At 40.6% G+C, this 13,742-nt stretch overlaps 1 protein-coding gene across 1 annotated transcript; it reads left to right on the top strand.

Annotated features, from left to right (window-relative positions):
- Positions 1-908: 908 nt before the first annotated feature.
- Positions 909-13,730, top strand: jazf1b (JAZF zinc finger 1b). The gene is made up of 5 exons (XM_035671605.1): positions 909-1,123; positions 9,466-9,538; positions 10,256-10,452; positions 11,537-11,706; positions 12,175-13,730. Exons 1-5 carry the CDS (start codon positions 1,009-1,011, stop codon positions 12,349-12,351), a joined length of 732 nt encoding a protein of 243 aa, XP_035527498.1. The 5' UTR covers positions 909-1,008; the 3' UTR covers positions 12,352-13,730.
- Positions 13,731-13,742: the final 12 nt, after the last annotated feature.

The following is a 13,742-nucleotide window of genomic DNA, read 5'->3' on the forward strand; positions in this document are numbered from 1 at the left end:
TGATGACCCATCCATCCAGCTGTACTAACTACATTCATCAAGTTAGGTGAAATAAAAAAGCAACAACTTCCCCTCAGAATGGCACAAATAAAACTTTAAAATGACTTTAAGTGTGTTAACTGTGCCTTTGCTTAGACCTATTTGGTCTGTTGTATCATTGCCATGGATCATACTGTAATAATATAGCTACTACACTACACTTACCACTACACTACCTTCATTATATAGTTTCTGTCCATTTATTATTGTAATAAATCTACTACATTAGTTGAGAATTATGTCCTGATAAACATGTTTAAAACTGTACATTGAAACAAGATATTATATATATATATATATATATATATATATATAGGTATTTCATAATTTAAATGATTGCAGCTAAACAACGTGGATGCTGAGATATTTAGTTAGCGATGAAAAGGTCAGTTGATTCGTTGACTAATCACTATTTGAATTGATAAGTTGATTAGAGCCACCTGTGATAATTGATTTATTCCACCTGTGATAATTGAATTACTCAAACAAAGTCTTACAGGCCTGTATGTAAAGGTATTTGCTGGTGACTGCTTCGCATGCTGTGCACTGGTACTGAGCTCCATTCATTATAATTATGGATTGGGATTTCAGGCTAGTGGCCACAATAGTCCTAAAAGACTTCCTTAAACGATATTTATCGTTACTGGTAGCAGAAAAATATATTTCCGTGTTGGTTGCAACTTTAAGATACATATTAATCTCGTTATATACATTCAGAATACTAATATAAATTGTGCTGCTTAGATACACATTTCTTTAAAAAAAACAAAAAAAACTATTTATGCTTTTCTAATGAAAGCCAACACACCACACTTCCGCTCTCGCTGTCGCTCTCCAGCTGCTTTGACGCAGCTCGGTGAAGTCGCCGCACCGCCCCTGCCGCTCCAGCTGTTCCCACCGCTGTCCGCCTGCTGTTCCTCCGCTGCTCGCTGCTGCCTGCCTGCCCTCATTTCCAATGCAGCAGCGACCATGACAGGCATCGCCGCTGCTTCTTTCTTCTCCAACGCTTGCAGGTTCGGGGGCTGCGGACTTCACTTCGACTCTCTGGCCGAGCTCATCGTGCACATCGAGGATAGCCACATCGGTAAGAGCCGATAAGTAACGAGCGCCGCAGCTAGCAATGGCCGAGGTTTGCAGCTAGCAGGAGTGGCTAAGTTAGCGAGCTAGCGAGTTACTTCCTGCGTCCTGACAACCCTGTTGCTAGGTGTGGCGGTTGTTGATGTCTGTGTGTGGATATTACGGTTCCTTGTTCACCGCCTGCAATAGTGTATCAACCTTGAACCCCCCCCGATTAGACAGCTGGCTGCGACACCCGCAGAGCCGCACTGAAGCGCCGACGGGGAGCGAGACACTTTCTTTAGCTCTTGTCGGGTCGCTCGTGCAACATTATTACAGCGCGAGGCCCGCGCGCAGAGCTGCCTCGGACGCGTCGTGAGTTAACGTGCAGTCAGCGCGAGCCAATGACGATGGAGACACTGATCGATCATCAGCTGGTTTCAATCCGCCTGACGACACAAACCGAGTTACTGTCTGTTTCATGTATCACTTTAACAACCGCTGGGTTTCTCTAATAATGATGTAGTTCATACATATATATACATGTATCTGCCTAAATCACCTGTTTTAATCAATGTTGTTATTGCTCTGATATTAATTAGCTGACAGTTTTTGGCCAGTTGTGGACAGAACACCTTTTTCATTGGTGAATATATTTCTCTTTTTTTTTATAGCTTTATATATTATTAACCATTTCACAATTAGATAAAATCAAATAGTATCTCATATTCTCACACTTGTGACATACTAAGTAATTATAATCATTAGAACTATTAAGGGGATTCCACCAATTGTCAACATAGTGAAATTTAGAAATGCAGTTGCCTCATTATAAAGACATATGATGTTGATATTGATCACTAATCCATGTAATGGCTATATAACACATGCTGAAAACAACTTGTGTAATCAATTATCTTTTATTGTTTAAAAAACAGTTGACGTCATAAATTCCATCCTGAATCTGAACATCTGGAAAAGTAAGAAGTAACTTTAAAGACAGACTTGTGTCTGGCTGGAATAAAGTATTGCATACACGTATGAAGAAGTTCATTAGAGTCTGTGTTGCTTTTGAATGTGATGCATACACCACCAGCATGCTCGACACTGCCATCAGTCTCACCACAATCAACAGCGCCACCTCTAGCTCATGTGGGGGAAGACAATAACAAGAACTACCTGAAGCTGGAGATGGAGATTTGTCTCTATTTATTAGCGACTTTATGATACATTTTTCGGAATGGAAAAATTGAACTTCTTCTGTTTGAGTAATTTGTGTGACAATTGATGGCCAATCCCGGACAGTGACTGTTTAATTAGTGCATCATTAACTTTTTTGTTTCATGAAGTAATGTCATTTTTACTTTATAGAAAAATCCCTATAGTTATGTGAAAGTTAATGTAGTTTTGTAGTATTGCAGTTGTTTTTAAGAAGAGAGAAGTTCTCACAAAGGACTCTATATTTGTCTAAGTCACCTCTGTGTACAGGTAAAAAGTTAGTTTTTTGTTTACTACAGTGATATATAAAATAAAGCATGCTATTCAGTTTATATGAGAGCTTCAGTTTAGGGTTGTTAAATACATAAAACAATACAAATACAAGTGCATAAAAGTACATTTACAAATGTTTTTAGTCAAAAACTACACATTTATTTAGTTTGTTGCATGAAGCATTTTTACCATTCAAGTTTAATCAGGATCAAGTCAATTCTCTAACTCACAATTTGACACTCTTTTAGATCCTACATCTGTTTCGCAATCTAATATTTCAGACTTTTATTATTGAAGCTGACAAGGCACAGCTGTCTCTGTTGTTCTTGTTTGTTGCTTGACTGGCTTTAATATCCTCTGCCCTCTGATTGTGTGCTATGCATGTGTCCGAGGTGTTAGCCTTAGAAAAAAATGCTTCCAAATGACTTATTGGGGAATAATGAGGCAATTAGTTGGCTCAGAGTGGAAAAACCTTGCTGCTCCCCTCCTTTGTCCGCTGGCCTGTGCCCACTCTGAGAAGTGCGAAATCTTGCGCGTTGTGCCAAGTGCCTGTGAAGCATAATTACAGAGAGAGTGCTTGATTTGGCCTGTCTTCCTCCTCATCTGGTGGCCTGCTGCTTAAAGCACATTCTCCTTTATAATTAGGCGCCTGGAAAACAAGCACACATTCTTGTCCCCGTTTTCCCCAGCCGGCCTGCTGATCGGGTTTGTGAACAAGAGGTGGCGCTGCTCTGCTGTTGGTGAGGGGGCTTTTCTTAAGATGCCTGTTCTGTACAGTAAAAGTGTATGGTGGATAGTATGGGCCAAAACGTATTTTCCTCAACGTATGCAGTAACCAGTTCAAAGGGCCAAACCTCAGTAAATGAAAGCATATTGAAATGGATAATTGATGATTTAAAATATACTTCTTATACACAATATCATAGTCCTTCCAGAGTAGCTTTGTACCCATTAAACATTGTACTTGAAAGAGATGATTACAGTAAGTCTTCAGTGGCCATGGTTGTTCATTTAAAGCTCCATGTTATTAGCTTTCGATCCTAATATACAAATGAACACATACAGCAATGTGGGTTATGCTTCTCAGGAAAACCTTTAAAACGAATACAATAAAACAACAAAATAAAGCAAATAACAGATACATTTTAAATACAGCTTACATCAATTATGATAAAACAAACTTAAAACGGAGCTGCTACTATTTGCCCACCATTGTGACAGCAGATTCAAGTTGATAATATGAGTGTTGGGTGGTCCACTTAGAGCTTTGTGAGCAAATTCAGCTAACTTTAAGAGAGCAGATGCTAATGAGGCCTAGAAAACACGAGCAAGAACAGAGGAAAGTTTGAACACTGAGCCTAAGTCATGTTAAGCTTGAAAGATCTTCTCAGTGGCCTGGTAGTCTTGTGCGGCATGAAAAAAGTGCACGCACTAAGCCACTGAAATGTTTACTTTGTCACCGAGCGACCAGGCCGCTGTAGACCAGAAGCAAATAGCGACCATGTTATTAGACCTGTGAGTGTGTGTACTGCTGAGGCCTGGCACACTGATGGCCTCAAGTGTCCAGGCTCGGGTAACAATGGGTCTGTTTGTTGCCAACTCTCACTGGAGGCTCATTTAGTACATTTTGGTATGCACCCCCAAAATCTGCGCGGAAGTAATAAATTTGGGAAGCAGTAACTAGTTCCCTGATCCGTGCACCTGGTGGGCCTAATTACATTTCCCCATCCCCCGACACCACTGCTCCTGTTCCTGTGCGGTGACTGCGACACGAGGGGCTCCCGTACTCGATAAAGCATTCCTCATAGGAGATGATGTACAGCGCGTGTTGAGATTACACGACATTGGCGTTTAGTTCGATGTAGGACAAATGATGATTGCTGAAATTTGTCCTGAATTCATGAAACTATCGTCCAATGTCAAATGCTGCGAGGGTTCCTCCTTTCATTTATTGTTTTTTTTTTAGGTACTGTTTTATAAATGACATTTATTTATTTATTTAAAGGAGTAATATATTCCTGAAATTGTACCCTGAGATTATGTGACCTGAAGTCCTGAGAGCTGATATCACACCCAGTTCAAGCAAGAGTGTTCGTGTCACTTGGCTTCTCCAGCTTTCCAAAAATGTAGGTTTGAGAACACTGAATACCTGTAATTTAAACATGAACACAGTCAAATTCAAAGATGGTAAATACTAGATATCAGTCTAAAAACAGTGTTAAAAAATGCATATTTAAGATGAAACCGTGTTCGATTAACTGACTATTCTATTGTATGGATTAATCATTTTAGTCATTCTTTCATTCTCCAGCTCTTCCATTGTAACGATTTGCTGTTTTACATCATTGTAAACTGAATACATTTGGGTTTTGGACTGCTAGTCAGACAAAACAAGCAATTGAAGTCATCTTGAGCTCTGAGAAACAAAACATTTTGGGACATTTTATACATTAAACTATTAATCTAGAGTAATTAATGAAATAATAGCCCTAATGCAGTACCATATGTATGCAATGAACAGAAATGAATGTGTTTGTGTATTTACCTGTGTGTTTGTACAGACGAGTCTTTGTAGAGATGTGTGTGTGTGTGACTTGGTGCATGTGTGTAGTTTCAAGTTGCTGTCTCTGCTAAACGTATTTATAATAGATCATTTTAACCTCCCTGCGTTTTTTTCAGTAACCTGCAAGGCAGCTTACACATGGAGCTTGACTCCATTTCATTTCCTCCTCAGAGGTCACATCATAATGAATTACCTGTGCCACCACTCCTGGTAATGTCCCCCGCTGCTCAGAGCCGCCATAAACATGTCACCATAATGCTCACCACTCTGCTCTACCCCACAGTGCATTTGGCCATGAGGGTGGATGGGAGAGCCAGACACTGGTGGAAATGAGAGAGGGAGCTGTGCATCTGGTGTGTGCATGTGTGTGTGTCTGTGTGTGTGTGAGTGAGGGGGTCGTGGAGGGCATTTTGAGAGGGCAGCAGGCGTCACTTCCCCTGTTGCCTTAGGAAGGTTTGTTGTGTGATCGTCCCATGGTTTCCTGTTGCAGGCCGTCATAGGGGCCCTAATGAGAACATGTTATTGCATCATGTTTTCTGCACTCATACACTGCAACGACTGACTCAGCCCGTACACGCTCCTATACACAGGCTTCACATATAGACACCAACAATGGGCAAAGGCAATGCTTCATAACACAAAGTATGTTTGGTGTGAACGGTCATATTAAGGCTAAGGAGGTTTGTTGAAATGAGAAATATATAGGGCCCATTACTTTGGTTTTTGATTTATTTTAAGGGGAAATATAACACGGTTTTTAAACATTCAGAAACATATTTTAAAGAATCTTAATCTAAAACACTGGATGGGAACTTGCATTTCTAAGACTGGGTGTAGTTCCATAAATGTTTTTTTAATTAGTTAAAGGATTTTTTTCTGATCTGCAGCTTTCTTATATTTTATCCTGAATTTTTTCTTCACTTTGCAAAGAGAGAACTCTGTTTGCAGGAAGTGGAAACCTTGCATGGGAAATAATATTTTTAACTAATGTACATTTGCATATATTTCGGTGAACATCTAAAATTGAAGAGCCTTATTATACCTCGCTGTTCAGCTTGTCCCAACTTCCTCTTTATCCGACACCTGACTGGTACATAAACAATCTCTGAGGCTTAAAGGAACTGATTGTTTGCCTCTGGAACAAGTGATGAATAAATGCTCTTTTTTTGTTTCCCAGAAGGCTTTTAGCGGTCGGCCACCAAGGTGGACCACCTGTGTAGTTTGATTAGAGGGGTTCCCATCTCTACTTGAGGCGCCTTCATCCCAGTCCTTGACTGCTGGTGGCCCCAAAAGAATAGCAGAGGCTGCGGGGGACTGGCCCCTGCAGGTCTCCCTCTCCCCAGTCCCCACCTGAGGTGTGTGTGATTTACAGTGTGTGGGAACAGATTGATCCACTGCTGTTTGAGCGCTACGTGAGCAGGCTGCTATTCCACTCCTTGAGGCTCATTAGGGATCTTAGGAGGGATTTCTTCTGCACTCACGCACACACATACCAACACACAGCGCTAAGAATAGTCTCTGCACTGCCTCTGGCTTTTGGCAGGGGAATAGTGCTGTTATGAATGTGTCTTTCGTACTCTGTTTCCATGACTTTGGCTGGAGAGTAAAGAGAGGTGTGCTGTCCTTCTCACTGGGGATAAATCCACTGTTAATGAAACACTTGCTTATGACTGAGGCCTTGAGAGAGCCCTTCTGAGCCTTAGGCGCTGAGGTTTAAGCTGTTCGTAGAGCCTACCTGCCAGTATCATAAAATTCTGTCTCTATTTCATCGACAACCGAGCGGCTTGACCACTGAGTGGATGATGCCCCGTGTCTTTCATCACTCTTGTCTACTTTTCAGTAAGGCTGACATTGGTTTGTTGACTTAGATTTCTGTTAGACCTCTAAAATGTGTGCTTCCTCGTGTACACTTAAATGTGGTTTGGGTTGAGTTTTACTGGTCAACATCATGTTTCACCTCCTTCATGACAGAACTAAGTCAGTAGTTATACTGTTAAAATACAGAGTGCAGTCTGTGCTGTGTTTCCTAGATGGTTGTGTCTGCACTTTAAGCTTTTGTCTACATTCCAACTGGTATAGATTTCTCCTTATGGCTTCCAGATGAAGATGAGTAGATGTATTTGTGATTAACTCAGTTAATCAGTAAGTTAAATTAACTTAAAACAGTTTCGAGAGATCATTTTGACGGATTAACCAGATCAGAAATTAACAAGAATACATAACACATCAACACATTTCCAAATCTGTGAGTCTTGGCTATGCCTGGGCATTTGAAGTTCTCCAATATTGGAGCTATTACCTAAACAATACTTTTGGATACCTTATTTACCTTGGTTTCTATTAAATCCTTTTTTATATATTTAACAAAATAAACTAACTTCTTAACACAAAAACTTTACTTCTAGACTAAATATGACCAGGCATTTAATGCCAGTACTGTTATTGATAATTGATGCATTGATGCAATTGCATCTCATTTGGTGGTCAAAAAGTATGGACACACCTGTCCCCATTACAGTGAGAAATAGATCATCATTTAATGGTGAAATATATCCGAAATCACCACTTAAATCTAATCAGTTCTTTTTTGGCACAAGGTCGTTGTGTCCATCCGAAGTTTAATAGAAATCTGTTTTTAAGTGTTTGGTTCTAACATCCAGATAAACAAACAAACACACAGGAGTGAAAGGCTGTGGAGGTAATCACTGAGTATGACTCAGGGTTTTATTACAGCTCCGGAAAGGTGTTGCTTTACCCCTCTAACCAGGAAAACTTGAATTACACTATTTCCATGTGTTTTGTGTCATTGCCATAATCATCAATTATATCCTGTAGGATTGGACCTTTTTTTGTTTGCTGAACATACAGATTCTTTTACGGCGTTGTAGTATTTAAAATGCAATGTTACAAATAGCCTTAGGTGTAAGTGTTGTGCATAAATGAGGTTGTGGATGGAAACAAGCAATAGTTTTAACCACATGGGGGTAGCAGCCTTTCACAGCTCTGTCAGAGGCAGACAGGGAGGCTCAGCTGGTAAGTGGTAGACACTGTTGTTTTATGGGGCATCTCTCTTCTCCCACATGGACGGCAGTGGGAAGTGAGTGTTTGAAGTCAGGCCCACTTCACCTCAGGGTGTGGAGATTGGCTATTGTTGTACATTTAGCACCGCTGAGCAAGATGAATGTCTGGAGCACAGCATGGGAAAACGCAGTATGTGTCAAGTGTGGTCATGTATGAGCAATGTGGTGTCTGCAAAGCAGCAAAAAGTGCCATGGAAATTCAAAGGAGAGGGCACTTGAGATGTTACGTTCTTCTTGTACATTTTAAATAAAAGCAAGAGTCAGAATATGGTTTATTGCAATTTAACACGGAAGTAGCCTAATCATGCAGTAAAGGGCAATGACTTCAACTAATAGAAAAAAAGTGTACACAGGTCCAATAAGTCCAGAAACTAGCATCACCTTAATAACTGTGGAGTTTGTCCAGAAACACTTAACTAAACAGTGACTATAGTCTAGACAGTGGTACATGACATCATGTTTAATCTAATTGTACTGCACATTTCACAATATCCTGCATTTTGATTATTTTCACTAAATAACTTTAACAACGTTTTTTTGGCTTCATTCGTTGAGTCAGCTGAGCATGCATGCTCTCTGACAGCACAACTCCTCACATTCATACCTGGGACTCACCCCGTTCAACCACAGTCTGCTACCATTTGCCAGTGAGTGCACTGCTCAGGGCCACACGGATGTATGTTTTTTAAGGCAGCAGAGAGCAAAAGTTCAGTCAAGTTTACATCTGTCATCTTCAACAACATTCAAACAGCCAAAGTTCTATTTGTTTTTCACATTTTCTTTTAGAGATGTACAATAACAGATGCATAATGGCCCCTAGTGGGTCCAGATGTGTTCCTTATGATCCAGGAAAAGCCACTTGGCTACCACCACAGAGACCTGGATTCATTCATTCTGCTGCTTCCAGCTTGGCTGGGCACTTGATTGAAAACAATAGGGAGAGTTTGCAGGTGGGAAGCCACTGAGGGATCCATTTCATTGCACTAGTAACTAACTGGTTGGTCGGGATGCTCATTTAGAGAGGGGTTCGATCTGGGGAGATAGTGTAAACAAACTATGCTCTCAGTGAAGCCAAGACCGCAGTACAGGGGGAACTGGCCATCCCAATTTGGGAGAGAAACCGAAAACTGCACCACAGAAAACAAGCACACTGCTAGTCTCAATATTGCCTTATATGACTAGATTTTGATTATGTGCCTAATTCTCTCTCTCTCTCTACCTGTCTCGCCTGCTCAGACACAGACCCCCGTCTTCTGGAGAAGCAGGAGCAGCAGCAGCCGACATATGTTGCCCTCAGCTACATCAACAGGTAAAGAAATGTAACTTTTACTGAGAAAGAAAACTGCAGAATGGTCCCTTATTTATGCATTCACTCAATTATAAGTTCTTCTTCTTAATACATCTGACATAATTATGACATTGATGTTACTAGTTTGGGTTTGGGCCTATAAAGATTTATCTACAGAAGTCCTCTACATCAGTGAGTATTACTACTGTGTCCTATGAAGCGTTTGCTCTTAAGAGCTTCTACCAGCGAATGTCATCTGGTGGATTGCTTAGATAAATTGCTTCAGTGTTTGGTTTTTTTTTTTTATTGGCCTAGGTTCATCCCAGTTGTCTTTGATATGGTGCTTGAATAGTGGTTTTAATGGCAAAAAGCCAGTGTAGAAGAAGGTCTGCCGCTGTCTCCCTGTCTTCACCAACACATCTTGATGTGGTTATTGCTTAATTTGTTAATTCCACTTTTGTTTTTACAATGTCTATGTTAACATTTCATTTATATGATACACATTTACCAAAGACTTTACTATCCATCATAAGCTCTGGTCTTTTTTGATGGCAATAGAGACCAATGATATTTTTTTGTTAATGTGCTCTACAATAGCAAACTACAATAGCAGAACTTTTTAAACATCAGGGCGGTGCCACAGTAACAAGTCACCCACGGTACATCGAATAATAGATTCACCTCTTTTCATAAAAAAAGATGTCAAACCCTGACCCGTCTAATATTCCACGATGCCAGGTTCATGACAGATGCTGCACGGCGAGAACACGAGGCCGTGAAGAAGAAGGTGCAGCCCAAGTTGTCTCTGTCCCTGACAGGCAGTCTGTCTCGCAGCGGTAGTTCCGCTCCGACGCGCCACACCAGTGGAAACCTCACCCCTCCGGTCACCCCACCCATCACACCTTCCTCTTCTTTCCGCAGCAGTACACCCACAGGTACATAACCATCCTTCACACGAATCACCTCTCCAGTCCATTCAACCAGGAGGTCTATTTTCAAGGCAAGCATGAAGTAAATCTGAATCTCTGCCAGCTTACATAGGGCTCTCACCCTCCTACATTATGAAGACAGGCAATGAGGCAAAGAGTCAATGTCCTCTACAGGGATCAAATAGGAATCACAAAGAGTAATGAGGCTGTTCTTCTAGTCTTCTTACTTAAAAAAAGATAATATAGAAAAGATTAAATCGATGTCAAGACACTGGCAGAGAGTACGTCATAGTTTTACCCCTTTATTCACTTTTCAAATACTAGTAGATTCAATATATACTGTGAGTTGTTATGGCTTTAATGGCCAATTAAAATTCAGTTTTGATTGTAGAAAACATGACATGTTGAATTGTTGGTTACTTCAGCATGTTTTCTATTACTTGGTTGATTGATATGCTGTGCACCTCTGTTTGCTATTCCTGTTTTGCTTTTCAACAGCTTTGCAATGCATGCCCATTAGTTTGGCACTATTCATGTCATTAGCAGAAGATCTCAGGAGATATATTTGATAAAGCTTACATTCAAGCTACAGAGAAAAATCAGCTCTCATAGACCAACTGATTGGTCTTATTGTTACAGTGTGCATTACATTACAGTAAAAAAGTTTTCTTGCAATGTTTTCCCATGTACAAATATGCAGTCTTTAGTGTTTTGTCTTGTTTTTAGCTCTTGTGGTTTTGCAGCTCGTCTTCTGGCATCAGATCTTTAATTAATTGACAAAACAATTGCAGATCATTGACCCCAAATACTACATACTGTCTTTCCCACGATTGGCATATTTCAGTCTTTCCAGACACATGGTGCCGTTACACGAAGCAGAGATTATGGGAACACTGCCCCAAAGCACATGTTGAGAACAGTCCATGCTTGTCAGCCTGAAGGCTTAAAGGCCAAGATTTCATCGCCAGAGATTAGTCATGAAGAGCGCATAAATCAGAGCTTCTTGGAGAACAGTTTCTATGATCGCATGTCTGGTAGTGATGCCCTGAGTTAATTACTGTTTGACTTCCTGCCTTCCACCCTCCCACAGGTAGCGAGTGTGATGAGGAGGAGGTAGACTTTGAGGAGTCTGACAGTGACGAGTCGTGGACCACAGAGAGCGCCATCAGCTCCGAGTCCATCCTCAGTTCTATGTGCATGAACGGAGGAGATGAGAAGCCTTTTGCTTGCCCTGTGCCAGGCTGTAAAAAGAGATACAAGGTAGGTTTCACTCAGCATCCCTCTCAACTTAAATAATGCATTGTACAAAGTGTGAAATTTTATTTTCTCACAGAAATGAGGATGTAACATCAAAATGGATTCCCTGCTGTTGACAATAGAAAATCAGTTCTTAGTTGAGCATTACAGCATGTCAACATAGATGCATACATCTAGTCTACTTCAGTGATGTGGAGTTTTACAGGATTTTCCATTCGCATCTGGTGTGTGTGGTTGGGATAAATGATGTGCAGCTTGAGAAAATTGCATTGCTGACGTGAATGACAGGGTTACGGGCGATGACTTAGTCTGAGGCAGCAGCAGGAGTTTGTTTAGGGGCAGAACAAGATAGATTTCTAATAACATTAAATTTCTCCTCTCCTCCTCTTTATATCCTAATATAAATAGACAAATATATATATATATATGTAAGATATATGGTTGAGTGTCATATTCTTTGCTTCATTACAGAATGTGAACGGGATCAAGTATCATGCCAAGAACGGCCATCGAACCCAGATAAGGGTGCGCAAACCCTTCAAGTGCCGGTGTGGGAAGAGTTACAAAACGTCTCAGGGTCTCCGCCACCACACCATCAATTTCCACCCACCCATCTCTACTGAAATCATCCGCAAGATGCAGCAGTAGAGAGAGAGAGAGCGACCAGCACTCTTCTTCAGGCCACTTCCTGAACATCTGAACATCTCCATCACCAGCAATGGCTGTTTCTCATTCCACCCTTTTCACCTCATCCTGAAACCCCCACCCCCTTCTCTTTCTCTCTCTCTCTCTCTCTCTCTCTCTTATCCCACTTTGTTATGACACTATTTTTGATTGCATGATATTATGATTCATCCTTAATTTTTATTCAGAATGTTGAATCTTTATGTAGTTCACAGTTTTGTATTTTGCACATTTAAGATATCATTTATCTATCTGACTTAATTTTTTTTTCATTTGTACATATGGTGCTTGTGATGACGAGGGCATGATGGCCACACCAAGTCACGAGTGGCCTTGCATGTACAGTAGGGCATCCTGCTTTTAAGGCAGCGTGAAATCAGAGGAAACTAGAGGAACAATTCGGATTGGGTTTTTTTTAGAGAAAGGAGACACTGTTACCTTGCCTCCGTCTAATTTGAGCCAAAAAAGTGTGACAGATGCAAATGAAAAAAAAATCTGAATGTGTGTGGTAAACAAGGCTGAAAACGTTTTGTACATGTTTCATTCTCTATCAGATTTTATGTTAATAATCAGTTAATAGACTTAGTTACTTTTCTTTTCATATCACAAGTATTCTATACCCTTTTTCATCTGTTTTACTGCAAACACTTGTGTGTGAGCACCAAAGGATGATCTCAGGAGACGTTTGCAAGCATTTCAGCACCACAATCCTGCCCTAGTGTTCTGACAGTATTTATGCTGTTCTGTGGGATCATGGGAACTCTGTGTCATTGTTCCAAATGTTCCTGGTCACTTTCCTGAAGATTAAATCAGTTTTCCTTGCTATTTTAAAGTGAGGGATTGAAGCACTTTTTGTAACAAGTTGCCAACAAATCAGCATTTCTTTTCGCCAATATCTCGTTTCTGGTGTATGTACAGTAGCTACCAAAACGAGGCAAAAGGCCTTCAGAGCAGATGTTTGCATTGCTCCCAGGGAAGATGTATACCAAACCTCCAGTGTTTCCAGTATTGTGAGATTTCTGTATGTACAGTAGTTGCCTTGAATTGTAAACCATTCCAATTAGTACAGATCTTTGTATGGCTTCATTTTGACAGTTCAGATAAATTCATCTGAATGCAGACAGCTCAGTCCAGACAATATGCTGTTCAACAACTCCCCTGTCTTATGAAACTGTGATTGTCCTGGTAATGGATAGAAAGGGGCCAACATTCGCCATGTATTCAGCACATTTATGTTCTCACAGTCCTGTTTTCAGGCTGTGAGAGAAACACACGTGGCTCCTACTTTGTGCCATAATGATATGTCAGTTGAGGATATGTACCACACCATTTAATCTTTGAAATAATGAACCCCA

This window comes from Morone saxatilis, unplaced genomic scaffold (assembly GCF_004916995.1).
Source record: "Morone saxatilis isolate NCDOM2014 unplaced genomic scaffold, NCSU_SB_2.0 Contig24, whole genome shotgun sequence".
NCBI lineage: Eukaryota > Metazoa > Chordata > Actinopteri > Moronidae > Morone > Morone saxatilis.

Bases quoted from the DNA above. Each gene is read 5' to 3' on its own strand.
- jazf1b (XM_035671605.1), top strand. From the start codon at position 1,009: ATGACAGGCATCGCCGCTGCTTCTTTCTTCTCCAACGCTTGCAGGTTC. The intron at 1,124-9,465 runs GTAAGAGCCGAT...TCGCCTGCTCAG, and splicing joins CATCGAGGATAGCCACATCG to ACACAGACCCCCGTCTTCTG. The intron at 11,707-12,174 runs GTAGGTTTCACT...GCTTCATTACAG, and splicing joins GCTGTAAAAAGAGATACAAG to AATGTGAACGGGATCAAGTA.